Below are 15,907 nucleotides of genomic sequence, written 5' to 3' on the forward strand. Positions count from 1 at the left end.
TGAGGTATTTTGTCATCTATTCTCCTTTGAAAACAGTATTTCTGAAGAACTGGACTTGTTTCTCTCTGCTTGTGTCAATGTCACAGTGGTAGTATTCAGTTATAGTCTGTAAAGGTGGGGGGCAAAATAAATGGACAGTGATAAAGACAGGATGCTTTAGGATCTGTGTATCTCACAGGTCTTAACAGGATGTCCCAGCACTTTTGGAGTTCTGATCCACCTTTAAAAACATTTCCAGCAACCTGAAAATATCAGAGGAAGATGCTGAATCTGACATGAGCCATATGATTTGACTGCTGGATTTGACTTTATCAAAGTTTTTAATTTCCAGACCCAGAAAGTGGGGTAGTGCAGGGTATGCATATCTCCTTGTTACTGTTGCCATGAGTCTCTTGTAACCAGAGACTATAGAAAGGATGCATGAATAATCTACTTAGGTATCCAGTGTTCCTGGTGATATTTTATACCTCAGAGGTCACACTGTATGTTCTGTCCAAGATAAGCTGGCAGGTACCAGTTCTCAAATGATGTACTTGGAAGAAAAAGACAGCAGTTGTCTGAAATGCGCATGAAGGAGCTGGTTTAGGCAAGGGATTTGTTTTAAAATATTCAAGGAAGAGTGCCCAAAGCCTAATGATTGATTTCTGTGAAACCTCTAGCACCCTTCAGCACCCTTTAAACCCAGCTATGTACTTATTTAATGTGAAGCACATAACTTTGGCAGCCACATTTATTTTTGCCTGAAGACTGTTTTAATTAATGCTTGCAGGTCATTCTAACTAAAGAAGGAAGAGTACAATTGCTTTCATCTTAATCTTTCTCTCTTTAATTAGAGATTGGCCTGAAACCAAGCTGCGAGCCCACACATCTTCACACCCACACATACTGGGACAAAGTCATTACTGAATTATATGCTATATTTATCTATGTCTGTACACAATATATTCAGTGATGGCAGTAACACTTGTGAAGTTGCTCTGTGTCTTCAAAGCCATAAAACTTGTTCCCATGCCTCTCTACCAAAAGTTCAGGTCACGGGTTCAAAATTTGAGTTCGTATTCCTAGACCAGTATCTACAGATGAGTCTGTTATTCAACCTCTAAATCAGAACTGAACTCAGACCCAATCAAGTCTTAAACTAAGTCTTAGTTCAGAGCCAAGTATCACACCAATGGGAATGACAATAGAGCTGATTGGGCACTTGGTGGAACCATGCTTACTGAGAAGCTAAACAGAAACTGAGTAATGCAATAGTTAACAGAGAAATGAGAGAAGAGTCACAAAGGTGTCTAGACTTACAAAACTGGAAAAAGACCACGCAGTAGCAAGCTAGTGCTGGCAGATGGAAGTTAGCAGATTTCTCTGTGATCAAGAGGGAGCTTTCACTAATTACAACAAAATAATTTCTTATCTGAGAATAGATAATAGAACTCCTTCAGGAGAGTGGTTCAGCACTGGAACAGATTGCTCAGAAAGGCTGTTCAATGTCTATCTTTCAAGACTCCCAGAATCCAACAGGATTCTCCAAGCAACTTGATCTAACATAGAGGGTAGCCCTGCTAGGTGGTCTTCCAGGGTCTCTCCAACTGAGATTTTTCAATGGCTCTAGGAGAATTCAGTAGTTTCTGAGCAGAAGACAACCCCTGTCAGTACCATGTGAAATAGCTGTTGTATTTCTCTTGCCCAAAGTAACACAAGGGACTTCATCTTACTGTCACTGGCAATTCTCCATCAATTCCCTATATTCACACTGGATTCTGTTCTCTTTTCAGTGTCTTCTCTGCTGTTTGCTGACTTGGGGTGTTTTGTTGCTCTCAGCGAACCTAAGATGTTAACAAGTGAGCTAGGGTCAAAGGTCTATTTTCTCAATTTAGAGAGCTGAATAGTGAATCTATACTCAGCTCAGGACAAATATGAACAAGAGACGGGAAAGAAGATTCAATGGAGAGTGACGGGAAAGAAGATTCAATGGAGAGTAACAGGATGCATCCAAAACCAGGTGTTGGGCATGCGGAAACATTTCCATGGGTCTGGCCCAGACATCACACGTGGAGTTATGTCTCCAGTGCTATCAACTGATTAGGTTTCAGACGTACATGTTGAGCAGAAGAGTCCCTATCCCTTGCTATCCCTTGATACTAATATGCTCATGTAGATATATCTTTGCTCTTTCTTTCACTATGCATATGAATTACATATAATTCCATGCAATAAATGTGAAATACATAAATATAATAATTCCCCATATAACTAGCCTTCCTTTCTGCTTATATATTTCTCTCCCCTCCAGCTTGTTGAAGACAAATGGTGTCAGGTGCCCACTGACTATGCTCCACACTGCCAGTGAAGGCAGTATCTGGGCAGTGCCAGCTGCTTTCGCAAATGGGGCTGGATGCTGAAAACACAGCCAACTGCCACTGCTGCCTGGGGCACCTCCTTGTGCTCTCCAACTCATGGCATCTGATTAATTGTGATCCCTCTAATTATGTCTTTTTATAATGAGGAATGATAATCCTTGGTTTTGCTATGTCTCCAGTTTCAATAAGACCATAACAAGGATTTTTTTTTCTTGTTCTGCCTATTTAGACTACAGATTTTGGGCAAGGAGTAGTACCTGGGGCTGATAGTCATCAGGGCAGCATGTAGTGCTGTATAAGCTCAGTGGACTCTGTTTTGAGCTATCCTTTATCCGTATCCATATTTGTTCATTTTCACCTGAATTGTAATAGGATCAGCATATGGGTTTTAGAAGTTGTCTGACATCACCAGTCTTCTCTGTGCACCTGCCTGCTGGCTGATTAGATTACAGCTTTTTTCCACTCTGATGCTTAGAGCATGATAATCAGCATTTCATCATCCCATTACACTAAAACATAAGAAGATGTGCTCTGGGTCAGATCTAAGATTCAGCATTCCTAATCCCAAAACAGAGTAATTCTAAATAAACACTTGAGAGAGAGCAGAAGAAACAGAGCGAGCGTTCAACAGCAGCAGAGTGGACATTCCTTGGTAGACATTTCCATGTTCTGGAAATTACCCACTCATAAGCCAGAGGCTGCTGAGGGTTGGTGTTTTTATCATCTCCCAGTGGCTCCAGCCTCCTTCAACAGCATGGAAAACCTGCAGCAATAAGTTTCACAGTGCCAGTGAGTGAAATAACCTGCAAACAAGCCCACTTCTCCATTTGCACACAGCATTCAGACCGCTCTCCATTATCTGTGCAATCTCCTGCTCTGTGGTTAATGCAATATCCCATCACCCAAAACAAGGACCACTGAAGCCTTTGTGGAGCTGGCTCAGTGACCTGCACGTGCACCCAAGAAACCTGCCTTGAAGATTCACTCAGAAGCAGGCTTTCTTGGGCGAGTTTTGCTGTCTCACAGAAGAAATGGCTCTTCCCTCTCTTACCAAAGGTAATGGAAAAAAAAAAACATTAAATTCTGAGATATGCTGCAGCAGCAGGGGCCATACAAGGCCAGCCATTATAGGGTACGCCATGAAAAATAACGTTTCGTTTATTTGCAAAGGAAATCTTAGCTAACTATCTCCATTTGATTGGAGAAACCCATAAGCTCTGGGAAGAACAGAGGAGAGCTGTACAGCAGGCAGCAAGAGCCTCACTGCTGAGGAACCTCGGCCCCATGTTGGCAGGGACCTGCACGGGGACTGAGCAGGGAGCAGCACCCCCCCAGAGCAATAAGCTTGTTAAACAGCACATGCTGTACTCCACGCTAGCAGGAGTTTGCATAACCCTGCAAAACTCTCAAGCCTGGGATCTTCTAAATAAATGCCACATTTATCTGTATCATAAGTACATGAACATGCCACCTCCCTTCCTCGACCCCATAAAACAGTGTCAGCAGTGAAGTCAGAAAGCACTGTTTGTTTCTTTAAGGGTTAAAAAAATAAGCCACAGTCACTGCCAAGAAGAGGCAGAACTAAATAGGCAGCAAAGAACCCGAGCCAGAGGCATAAAACTGCATCCATCATCGAAACAGGCTGCGATGAGAGCATATGCATACAGAGAGAAAGAAAGAGAGAAGGCGTTTTGTTTGGGTAGCTAATGTTCTCTGGATGAGGAGGGAGAAATTCTCCTTTGCTTTCTTAATGCCACTCTAAATATTTACAGCGAGATCCTGGCCAGCTGGGGAGGCAGCGATGGCAGCCAGCAAGGATGGGAGGGTGTGTTCTGCCCAGCACCATCCTCCAGCTCAGCCTCTGCTCAAGGAGAGGGAAGAGGCTGCACAGTGCCTCACAGTGACCCATCAAGGCAACTCCATGCTCCTTCCCTTCCCCTCCCTCACCTCACCAGATGGATCACATGGGAGAGATGCCTTCAGGAAGGGCCACTCCAGGCTGATGCTGACACAGTGCCTTCAGGGTTCAACAGCATTTGGGGCTCAACAGACTCTTGGGACTCAAAAGTGTTTGGGGCTCAATAAACCCTTGGGACTCAAGAGCCTTTGGGGCTCAACGGGCCTTTGGCCTCCATGGGCCATCAGTAGGTTCCATGATGAACCCTCTGGGAAAGGACATGTAGAGTACAGCCTGTGATGAAAGCTGCTGTTGTTAGAGGATCAGCCCCTCTGTCCCCACATCCTGCTTGAGCAGAAGCACATGGAGGTCTGAGGAGACAAATGCTGCACACAACTGACACAAAGGCACTGCAGCTCCCAGCATTTTCACCTCTCTGACCCACTGTGATCAGACACTGACATGACCCACCAGAGAGCCTTGACTTTGAGAACATGAGAAGTTTTGCTTTAACCTTGTTTTTCCTTGTAGTAGCAGCACTTAGAAATAGCATTCTGGATTCAGTTCTATCCCAAAATAAAGGCAGGAACTTCAACACAGACCAGGGAAACAGGTTGGTCACCATGGAGCAGTCAACACCGTATTTCCTGAAATACCCATGATACTGGTGCAGAGCTGGGACACATCACACCTGGAGCCTCAACCCTTCTGTGTGAGCATCTGGGGTTGTAGAAGATCCTCTGGGGTACATGGTGCTCAACTGATCCAACCCCAGGGGATGGACTTAGGCTCAGGTATCTCAAATACCTAACAAGAGTGTACAACAAGACACCTACATATGACCAAGACAAGTGAACACCTACAGCCCATGAAGGTTGAGTCAGAGGTTCCTGGAAGATGATTCACCTGCCCCAAAGCAGGTGATACTTGCTGATGACCAGGATAACTCCATGGCTGTATTGACACAAGCTCACCATCTGCAAGGAGAGCTTGGACTTCTGTTCACCTTCAGACATCTGCGGTCAGAGAGGTCTTCAGTGAGGAGATGAATGCCACCTTAGGGCTGACCACCTCAGTGATTTTTCCAGCTTCCTACCCTCACTTCAGCAAAGTGCTCCAGTTTTCCTACTCACCTTCCTCAAAATGCTCATCATGTTTCTTTGTTAGTGATTTCAGAAAGATGAAATCCTTGCAGATTGGATATCAGGGGAAATTTCTTCTCCGAAAGAGTGGTCAGATGCTGGAACAGGATGGTGGTGGTTTTTGTACCGTCCCTGGAGGTGTTCAAGAAATATTTATAAGTTCATAAGTTCATAAGTTCATAAGGTTGGAAAGGACCTATAAGATCATCTAGTCCAACCATCCTCCTATCACTATCTCTACCCAACTACTAAATTAAGTCCTTTAGCACCTCATCTAAACGCTTCTTGAACAGCGCTAGGGATGGTGCCTCAACCACCTCCCTAGGCAGGCCATTCCAGTGCCTGACCACTCTTTCAGAAAAGAAATGCTTCCTGAGGTCTAATCTAAATCTTCCCTGGCGCAACTTGTGGCCATTCCCTCTCGTCCTGTCATTACTTATCAGGGAGAAGAGGCCTACCCCCTCCTCACCACAACCCCCCTTCAGGAAGTGGTAGAGTGCAATAAGGTCTCCTCTGAGCCTCCTCTTCCCCAGACTAAACAATCCCAGCTCCCTCAGCCGCTCCTCATAAGACTTGTGCTCCAGGCCCCTCACCAGTTTTGTTGCCCTTCTCTGAACACGCTCCAGGGCCTCAATGTCCTTCTTGTAGTGAGGGGCCCAAAACTGAACACAGTACTCAAGGTGCGGCCGTACCAGAGCTGAGTACAGGGGGATGATCACCTCCCTGCTCCTGCTGGCTACACTATTTCTAATACAGGCCAGGATGCTGTTGGCCTTCTTAGCCACCTGGGCACACTGCCGGCTCATGTTGAGCCGAGCATCAACCAACACCCCCAGGTCCTTTTCCTCTCTACATTCTTCAAGCCATTCTGCCCCAAGCCTATAGCATTGCATGGGGTTATTGTGGCCAAAGTGCAGGACCCGGCACTTGGTCTTATTGAACCTCATCCCATTTTGCTCAGCCCAGCTGTTCAGCCTATCCAAATCCCTCTGAAGGGCCTCCCTACCCTCAGGCAGTTTGACACATCCTCCCAGCTTTGTGTCATCTGCAAACTTACTGAGGGTACACTCAATTCCCTCGTCTAGGTCATCAATAAAGATATTAAACAAGATGGGCCCCAAAACTGACCCTTGGGGGACACCACTCGTAACAGGACGCCAGCTGGACTTAACTCCATTAACCACTACCCTCTGGGCACGGCCCTCCAGCCAGTTCTCCACCCAGAGAAGAGTGAACCTGTCCACACCACGGGCTGCCAGTTTCCTTAGGAGAATACTGTGGGAGACCGTGTCAAAGGCCTTGCTGAAGTCCAGGTAGACTACATCAACAGCCTTTCCCTCATCTACCTGTCTGGTCACCCAGTCATAGAAGGAGATGAGGTTGGACAAGCACGACCTGCCCCTGGTGAACCCGTGCTGGCTGGGTCTGATCCCTTTATTGCCATGCACGTGTCGTGTGATCTCCCTCAATAACATCTGTTCCATAACTTTCCCTGATACCGAGGTCAGGCTGACAGGCCTGTAGTTCCCCGGGTCTTCCTTACGGCCTTTCTTGAAGATGGGAGTCACATCGGCAAGCCTCCAATCTTGTGGGACCTCTCCAGATAACCAGGAATGCTGATAGATGGCAGAAAGTGGCTCGGCAATCACCTCTGCTAGCTCCCTCAGCACCCTTGGGTGGATCCCATCTGGCCCCATGGACTTGTGGGAGTTCAGATGGAGGAGAAGATCTCTGACTGTCTCTGCTTGAATCACAGGGGGTGCATTATGCACCCCGTCCCAGACTTCCAGGTCAGGGCAAGTACCATTTGGATAACTGTCCTGTTTATTAAAGACAGATGTGAAGAAGGCATTGAGAACCTCAGCCTTTTCCTTATCATCTGTGGTTATATTGCCTGCCTCGTTGAGTAAAGGAGGGAAATTTTCCTTAGTTTTTCTCCTGCTGTTAATATATTTGTAAAAGGGTTTCCTGTTCTCCTTTACAGCAGTAGCCAGCCTAATTTCAAGCTGGGCTTTAGCATTTCTAATTTTCTGCCTGCAGATCTTGGCCAGTTCTCTGTAGTCACCCCAAGTAGCCTGACCCATCTTCCAGAGGACATAGACTCTCCTTTTCTCTCGGAGTCTCAACAAAAGATCCCGGTTCATCCACACTGGTCTTTTGCTCCTCCGGCTTGACTTACAGGACTCCGGGACTGCCTGCTCCTGTGCCTTTAAGGGTTTGTACTGAGGAACGTGGTTTAGTGGGGAAGTATTGGTGGTAGGTGGATGGTTGGACTGGATGATCTTGGAGGTCTTTTCCAAACTTGGCAATTCCATGATTCTAAGATTCTATCAAACGTATCACATATATATATTTTTCTCCCTATCCATTCTTGATGCCATGGTCATGGGAGTCCCGGTGCATCAGGATCTCCCACCCACTCACCACTGCAGACCTCAACAGCAGGTGCTCCCAAAACCTCTCCATCAGGTGGAGACATGGTCCATCCCTCTGGGATCCCTTCAGACCCTGCTTCCTCCTTGCTCCACAAAAATACATGACAGTGCATCACCTAGCACAAGGCGTTGCAGACTGTTTATAGGCTTCTCGAGTTCCCAGGCACTTTAGGACAGGGTCCTGTTGCTGTTTCCAAACGGACAGCCAGGACTTTTATAAGTGAACTTTCCTCTCTGTGTCTATTTATTATATGTAAACATTTGCCAGAAAAACACCACTTGGGCATGCTCAGTACCAGCCAGGTCATTGCAAAAGGCAACGGCAGCGTCACATGTGATAACTGTGAGAAGTCCATATGTGCCTATTCTTAGTGCTGGAATGTATACAATGCCCCACCGCCTCGCGCTCCTGCACAAAGCTCCTGAAAGCGGCAAAAGTGACTTCAGAATAAACACGTCCAGAAATCACCTTCTATGAATCACTTACCTACCGAAAGAAACGTCCTGTGGGTTTATAGTTTTATCCAGGCTCTAGCTATGGAAAATCTCAGCAGAGAATAAGCGACAGAGAGTAAGTGCATGCAGGGAAGGACATCAGAAGGTAAACATTTATACCGCACGATTTCACCGCAGATTAAGCGGTTAGGCATGAAATAAATACTCATCAGATTGTTCTGCCTGGCACTTAATTTAGTCATTGTGTGTCTGATTAACATAAAAAACCACAGCTAAGCAGAGTTAATAAATAACTGTTTTAATGCAGATTCCCAGTCTCTAGGGTTTAGTTAGCCCTGCTGCAGAGTTCAGCTCTGCCAGATTTACATTCTTTGGGAATGACTAACTCTAGGGCAAAGAGATGCAAGTTACTAAACTGCTAATACTTTAAAATAGTGAATAAATGTCCGAGTGCATTTATTCAACATGATTAAAATGAACCTCCCCATTGCTTCAGCCGTTCAGCTTTCATCCCAAATCAGTGAGATAACTTCAGTGCTTTTGCTTCTTGCCAGAGACACAGGCAATGCTGACCCTAGAGCTGCAATCTATCTGATAAATTTATAAAAATTGTAAAGGGTCTTTGTGACCTTCTAGCTTCTTTATTACTTTCCCACTGTGCTTAACCCATGTTCCATTTTTATGCATAACAGCGAATGAATATTTAGAGCAACATCAAAGTCCTGATTTGTTCCCTTGGAGCTGGATATTTCTATAAAAGCTGCTAAGAATTTGTTTTGTTTTGCCAAGTCCAGACTACATCTCTCTCTTTGCTATGGAGGAGAGACCTACTGAGGAGTTTCTCTTCAAAGACCAGGACTTCTCCTCAGAACTGCTGAGGCAGCTGAACGTGCTGCGGCAGAGCAGGATGCTGACGGATGTTACCCTCTGCTCTGGGGGCTCTGAAGTCCCCTGCCACCGAAATGTGCTGGCTGCCAGCAGCCCGTACTTCAAGGCAATGTTCTGTAACAACTTCAAAGAGAGTCACCAAGCTAAAGTCACCCTGAAGGGTATCGAAGCTGAAATTTTGGACCAGATTATCCTTTACGTTTACACAGGGGAGATTCTCATATCTGCTGAGAATGTCTTGTACCTCTTGGAGACAGCATCCATGCTGCAGTACACTAAACTGTTTGAAGCCTGCTCTGCCTACCTCCAAGATAAGCTGACTCCTGACAACTGTCTAAGCATGATCAGACTGGCAAAAATCTTGAATTGCCAAAGCCTGAATAAGAAAGCCAAGGCCATGGCTTTGAAATGTTTTCCTGAAGTGGCCTCTTCTGAAGACCTGAAGGACCTCTGTCCTTTGGAGCTCCTCGATTATCTTGGGGATGATGAGCTCTGTGGAGAGGAGGAGCAGGTCTTTGAGACACTGATGGTCTGGATCCGGCATGACCTCCAGGCAAGACAACGCTACATCCAAGAATTGTTCAAGAAGGTCCGGCTTCAGTACGTCCATCCTACTTTCCTCTTCCATTTCATTGCCAATGACTCCCTTGTTCAGTCTTCACCCACTTGTAGAAGCATTCTCGAGTCAGCCCGGCGACAGATGTTTTCTTTGTACAGCACCAGCGCACCTGACATCAAGCCAATGGTGCATGTTCCTCGCAGATACTCCAACCAAGAGTTCCTCATCATCATCGGTGGCAGGAAGGACAACCAGCAGACCACAAGGGATGTCCTGCTCTATGATGACAAGACCAACCAATGGCTAAGCCTGGCCAAACTTCCCATACGCCTGTACAAAGCATCTGCAGTGAGCTTACACAGTAATATTTATGTGCTTGGAGGGATGCCTGTTAGCAATAAGAAGAGTTCGGTCAGCGATAATATTTACATTTACTCCCTCAAACTCAATCAGTGGAGGTTGGTTGAGCCTATGCTAGTTCCACGTTATTCCCACAGAAGCTTGGCATATAAAAATTATATTTTATCATTTGGTGGAATTGGTGAAAACCAAGAAATCCTGAATTCTGTGGAAAGATATGACAGCATCTACAACACCTGTGAGAGCATGGCAAACATGCCTGTTGCTGTCCTTCACCCTGCTGTTGCTGCCAAAGACCAGCGGGTGTACCTCTTTGGGGGAGAAGACATTATGCAAAACCCTGTCCGGCTTATCCAGGTAACAGTCATTCCTCCTTGACACAGGCAATTTTACCTGAAGTAAAAGTGGTTCATCATCACCTTGATGAGGAAGTCAATCCCAAAACAAAACTTCATTGTGAGTTGCAGCAACAGGCAGGACAAGTTGACACATTGCTTCAAGGAAGTCTTGTCTCTGTTGAGCACTGTAGTTCTTTCATTTTCCCAATGGAATACTTTTCAGATATAAGGCCTGAGGCCCTTCCTCTGATGCTGTCTCTGTCACAGGAGAATTTCCTACGGAGGTCTTGGGAGTTCCCATGTATGCCACTATGGCTGGCAATAACTGACCCCATGGCCACCTCCACATCTGTAACCACTCTCACCCAAATCAGAGCTTGCTGTTTGGACAGCCTGCAGCTAAGCTGGGGTCTCAGCTGCACATCTGCTCCCTTGCAATGACAGCAAAGATGCCAGTTTGAGATCATTAGAGCAATTAGACTCTCGCTCATCAAAGGACCGGAGCTTAAACTGACAGTTATTTCACATAAACAGTTATGTTAAAAGTCTGCCACATGTTGCTGGCTTTCTGCCTGTTTTTGGTAGTTAAGCTATATTAGGAGGGTAAAAGACATCAAATCCTTCCTTATCTGATTTGATGCTTTAGCGATGCAATGTTACTTTCCACTTGAGTGTTTTTCATTGGTTTAGGTAGTTTAATTAAGAAATATCATTAAAGGCCAAGACGGCAGCCAGCACTAGAGCAATTCTTATTTACAATGATAATGTTACTTAATTATCAAGGCAAAGGAAACATGATTATCAACGTGGGGAGATGTCCTGAAGATATCTGCTATACTAAGAAGTGAATGACGTGACATAAAAGTTTGTGTCACCCTTGTACAGATGACTGACTGATCATCATCTGGCAGCGGTTCTTTTTCTCACATAAATTGATGACTTAGATATCACTCTAGGTCCCATCAACAAGTCTCTCTGCCAACCTGAATGCAAACCAGCCACCAGCACAAATATAGCAGCAGGGCAAACACAGGCTGCCAGCAGAGCTAGATGGAATTGCAATTGGTTTGCCCAGGAAATGGGGAAAGAAGGCAGAACTGCACAGAAAATCTGGAAAATGAAGGGATGTGATCTGAGTTTTGGAAGAGTGTTAGCCAGGAGTTACAGCAATTTATGGCCATAGGAGGACTTTCAGTGAAGAAGCTTGCACATGACAGAAACTCTTAGTGTGCGTGCTGAGCAGACAATCCAGGGTAACACAAATGCTTTCCAAAGGGACATACTAAGAAAAAGGGAGTGGGTAAAAACTCAGATTCCCAGCAGTTCAAGCCAGTGGATTGTATTCATTAAGACAAAATGAAAACCCTAAGTTTCTCTATAATTACAATTGCCAGTCAAAAAGCAACATAAACAGCTGTGTGTGCATCTTTATTTATTTGTCAGGTTTACCATGTCTCCAGGAATATGTGGTTTCGGATGGAGACCAGAGTGGTGAAGAACGTCTGTGCACCAGCTGTTGTGATTGGAGACCAGATTATCATTGTGGGAGGTAAGGGCTCTGTTTCTCTCATCCTCCTGCCTGCTCATGTACAGATTCTTCAGGATTTTTCATGCTTCCTGATCATGATAACCCTGCTCTGGCCAGGGATGGTCAGAGTGGCAGCCAGCTCTGTCAGCAGTGAGAAGCATTGATGTTGAGCTCCTCAGGAGCAAAAGTCAAATGTGAGCTGCAACAGCACATGGCACTTGTGAGGGAGAGGAAGATTATGCTCAACCTCCATACACATCTGTCAGAGGGTCTCAGGGCCATGGAGGTTGTGGGGACAAGTTATCTTACAGGCACCATCTCACTCTGCTAGCAGGACCTAGGTGGGGGGAAATGGCGAAAAGCCAATATGGGTTACTTCTCTGCAGAGGAAGAGAGGGAGAAAAAATGCATGGGACCCTGTTCCTTCTCCTCTTAATCACAGCCTCTTCCTTCCTGATGGCTTTTCTTGGAAGGGCAAAGAGCATGGTTACCACAAGACCATGGACAGTTCGTTGGGATGGGTGGGCTAAAGGGCTCAATGCTGGAGCAGAGAGGTCTACTGTTCCTGCAGCTCCCTCCTGGGGGTAACGGAGAAATCACCTGAGAGGGACATGAGCCAGATGGAGAGGAGAAACTTCTCTGTATTATTCAACTCAAGGATCAGTCTTTGCCCATGGCATTTTGACAGATCACATCTCGTTGGTAGTTTGGCACCCCTTAATGCAGCTTCAGTGACCAGAGTCTGGCAAGAGAAAGCATGTGTTAGGTTATTTAAGAGAGAATGACACATAGAGAAACAGTAGCAGAGGAGTGAACCTGTATAACACAGTACTCAAAAGCAGTGTGTTTCCCTGCATAGCCCACTGCTACTCTTTGCAATGCACGTTTTATCTGAAGAGCCTGTATTGTCCCAAGTCTTTTGCTGAAGATATCAGGTTAGGGAAAATGGATTCATGGCCTGCACAACAAAGCCCAAAGCAGTTTGTTTACCACGGGCTTTCTTGATTATCTCCATAGACAGGAGATGCATAGACAAGCTACTGCTGGGGAATAAACTTCATACCTCCATTGCTCCAGGACAATGGGACCCATACCTGCCCCTACCTCTCAGTGATGTGAGTTGAAGTATCCCTCAGTAGAAGAGCCAGCCATTGGGCTGCTAGCATGGTGACCAACACAGAAGTGACATGAAGGGTACGTGAATGAAGTCGGACCACACTATTGAGTACTCAGCACCATCTTGTGCACAGATACAACTCCAACCCAAGGCATTGTTGCCCCTCTGTCCCTCTTGGCTTACCACATGCCATTGGTTTCTGTATTTTTGAGTGAAGCTATAGGAGCCTTTTGAGTTAAGAGAAATACTTGAAGACTTCTGAAAGCACGTATGGAAAACTGCAAGCTCCAGGTGTATTTGATAGGTTGACTGCCACCAGTGCTCATTGAGCCTTAGCAGCCAATGTGATAGGAGGCAGGATGAAGACAAACAAGAACATAGACAGGAAATCAGTTCTGTGACAGACCATTACTTCCCATCTTAGATATCTTAGTTCTGCCAAATTATATACCAGTATAAACTGAGCCATTAACCCTAATTCTCATCTGTCTCTTCTATCTCCATCTTTGCATTCAGGGTACACTCGGAGAATAATTGCTTATGATACAAAAGGCAACAAGTTTGTCAAATGTGCAGACATGAGGGACAGGCGAATGCACCATGGGGCCACTGTCATCAAGAACAAGCTGTATGTTACAGGAGGACGATGTCTCACTGTGGACAATGTCATCGAAGACTCAGATTCCTTGGACTGCTATGACCCAGAGACTGACACGTGGACGCCAAAGGGAAAACTGCCACACAAACTCTTTGACCATGGGTGCCTCACACTGCAGTGTGTACCCTGTTCTAACCTTCTCTGAATGACATTTAGTATTTCCCAGGATGTTTGTTGTTTTTCTCCTCCTTGCTCTTCACAGAGCACTCCTCCTGAATCTTCCTGGAGTCTCACCACTCTTGTTCTTGAAGGTCCTAGTGGGGTTGGTCATTCCCAAAATACTCTGCTTATGCTGTACTCATCTGACCAATATTGCATGTGGTACTGCTGATGTCCTGCCTTCAGGTCTTACCCAGAATCTCAAGAGAAAGCAGGAAAAATTACTGGGCAGGAACCTGGTGCAGAATTTACCCTTGTGAAGACTTTGAAATGAAAGATAGATAGGAGTGCTGGTACCTCCAGAGGAGATAAAATCTGGGTGACCTGCATTTATGTTAGCATGCAAAGAAGCAGAACTACTCAGCTGCATGTTATAGCCCTTTGCTACTTGGAGTCGACCAAGCATTTCCAGGGGCAGCAACATTTGGAATAGGAGATCCCAAACTCTGAATGTGTATCCAGCCTGGAAGAATCTGTCTGCATTAGCAGTAAACATCTTATAAGTTAGACACTTTTTATGTTTCTAATATCAATAGAAAAGTGATGTAAACGTAAAAAGGCTGATGCTTTGAACTGAATGCTTATGTTACAAGACGCAGATTTGATTTTCTTGAGCTACCTCTCTTTCATGTTTCAGTAAAGATTTTTGTTTCATTTGTCTGCTCTGCAAAGGAGCAGGAGTAGGCACAATGGAAATAAAGATTATCTGTGACTTCTTTTTGGAAGGATCTTGCTTTGAAGGAAGCTTTCTTTTTCCTTTGCACTGGGAATAGAAGTAGGGTTGGTTAGTAAGTTCTTCAGCTGATGGTATTCCTGAAATCAGAAATAACAAGGGAGCGCATGGAGGAAAGGAGATGTAAAAGAGATGATGCATTTGGATGGAACTATTTTTTTTCCTTTCTCCTCTCTCCAAACCACTGGAAAGCAGCGATGAGACGATGCCAATGACAGGAAACCAGCTTTCCAAGAAGAGCAAATCTAAGTTTGCCACTTGGCAAAGCAGCTCTGGCTCCACCAATATTTTTATGGGGTTCTGCCAATACTTTTATGGGAGGGGATTAATTCTCTGATACTGAACAGGCTGTGAACTGCTGTCAGATTATTAGTCTTGGTAAGATTGTTGAGATAGCAAGGAACTTTTAAGATTGCTTTAGTGACCACCATCTAGAAAAAGAATGGCATAAAACACACATCGATTTCCTCATATTCAGAAGAAACTGGGACTTTTCCAAGGGCACAAGGTGTCTTGAGAAAACCACACTCAACCCTCCTCTTCACAGAAGGCTGCACAGCCACATGGTCATTACCATGCTGCAGGACAGCAGTTCTAACCTCTATGATATCCTCCTGTAAAGCTGTATCTGGAAGCAGAAAGTCGACAGAAATAGCTAACAAAGCTGGGGTTTGGAAGGAGGACTTGTATATTGAATGCTATTTTAACAATGCAAAATAAAATGTTTATTCTTGTTTGTATGGGCTTTGTGTTGAGGAGTCCCCATTGTCTCCTCTACATTGTTGATAAAGGGAACTGTTTTTGTATCAGTGTTTTTTTGCCTGGGTTTCCTTCTAAGGATCTGAGTAAACCAAGAAATGAGTGGGAACCCAAACTCATCTCCCAGCTCAGAAGCTTTTGGCTACAGTTCTCCTGCCTTTCAGTCTATATCATCATCTTCTCCTGTGCAAAGCAGGGCTAAATCACTGCACTTGCCAAATTGGACCATAGCAGTGATTCATCCTGCTCTAGGCCAGCTCTAGCTCTCAGGAGAAAGAAGCCTTGTCATGGCCAATTATGGACAGCCTGCCCATGGGAGTTGTTTATTCCTAAACTCTCAGTGGCACTTTCCCAAACTCTTTCCTGTTGTGATCCCACTCAGCTCAAAGACTCCGGGAGACGCCAGTCATTGCCACACATTTTAGCTTACACGGATTCCTGCCAGGCTCGTGACTGTACCCAGAACTGAGAAGAAGAAAAAAAAGACAACTTGGGGTCATAACCCCGTGTTTGCAACTCAC

The 15,907-nt window shown here is 45.2% G+C and overlaps 1 protein-coding gene across 2 annotated transcripts; it reads left to right on the plus strand.

Annotated features, from left to right (window-relative positions):
• Window positions 1-8,274: 8,274 nt before the first annotated feature.
• Window positions 8,275-15,367, plus strand: KLHL38 (kelch like family member 38). 2 transcript variants are annotated; one of them, XM_065752155.1, is made up of 4 exons: window positions 8,275-8,432; window positions 8,980-10,451; window positions 11,876-11,981; window positions 13,594-15,367. In XM_065752155.1, exons 2-4 carry the CDS (start codon window positions 9,102-9,104, stop codon window positions 13,878-13,880), a joined length of 1,743 nt encoding a protein of 580 aa, XP_065608227.1. In that variant the 5' UTR covers window positions 8,275-8,432; window positions 8,980-9,101; the 3' UTR covers window positions 13,881-15,367. The 2 variants fall into 2 exon arrangements, with proteins under 2 accessions (XP_065608227.1, XP_065608228.1); XM_065752156.1 differs by having other exon boundaries at window positions 8,275-8,402.
• Window positions 15,368-15,907: the final 540 nt, after the last annotated feature.

This window comes from Cyrtonyx montezumae, unplaced genomic scaffold, assembly GCF_038088225.1.
Source record: "Cyrtonyx montezumae isolate F1298 unplaced genomic scaffold, pur_monq_1.0 scaffold_8, whole genome shotgun sequence".
Lineage (NCBI taxonomy): Eukaryota > Metazoa > Chordata > Aves > Galliformes > Odontophoridae > Cyrtonyx > Cyrtonyx montezumae.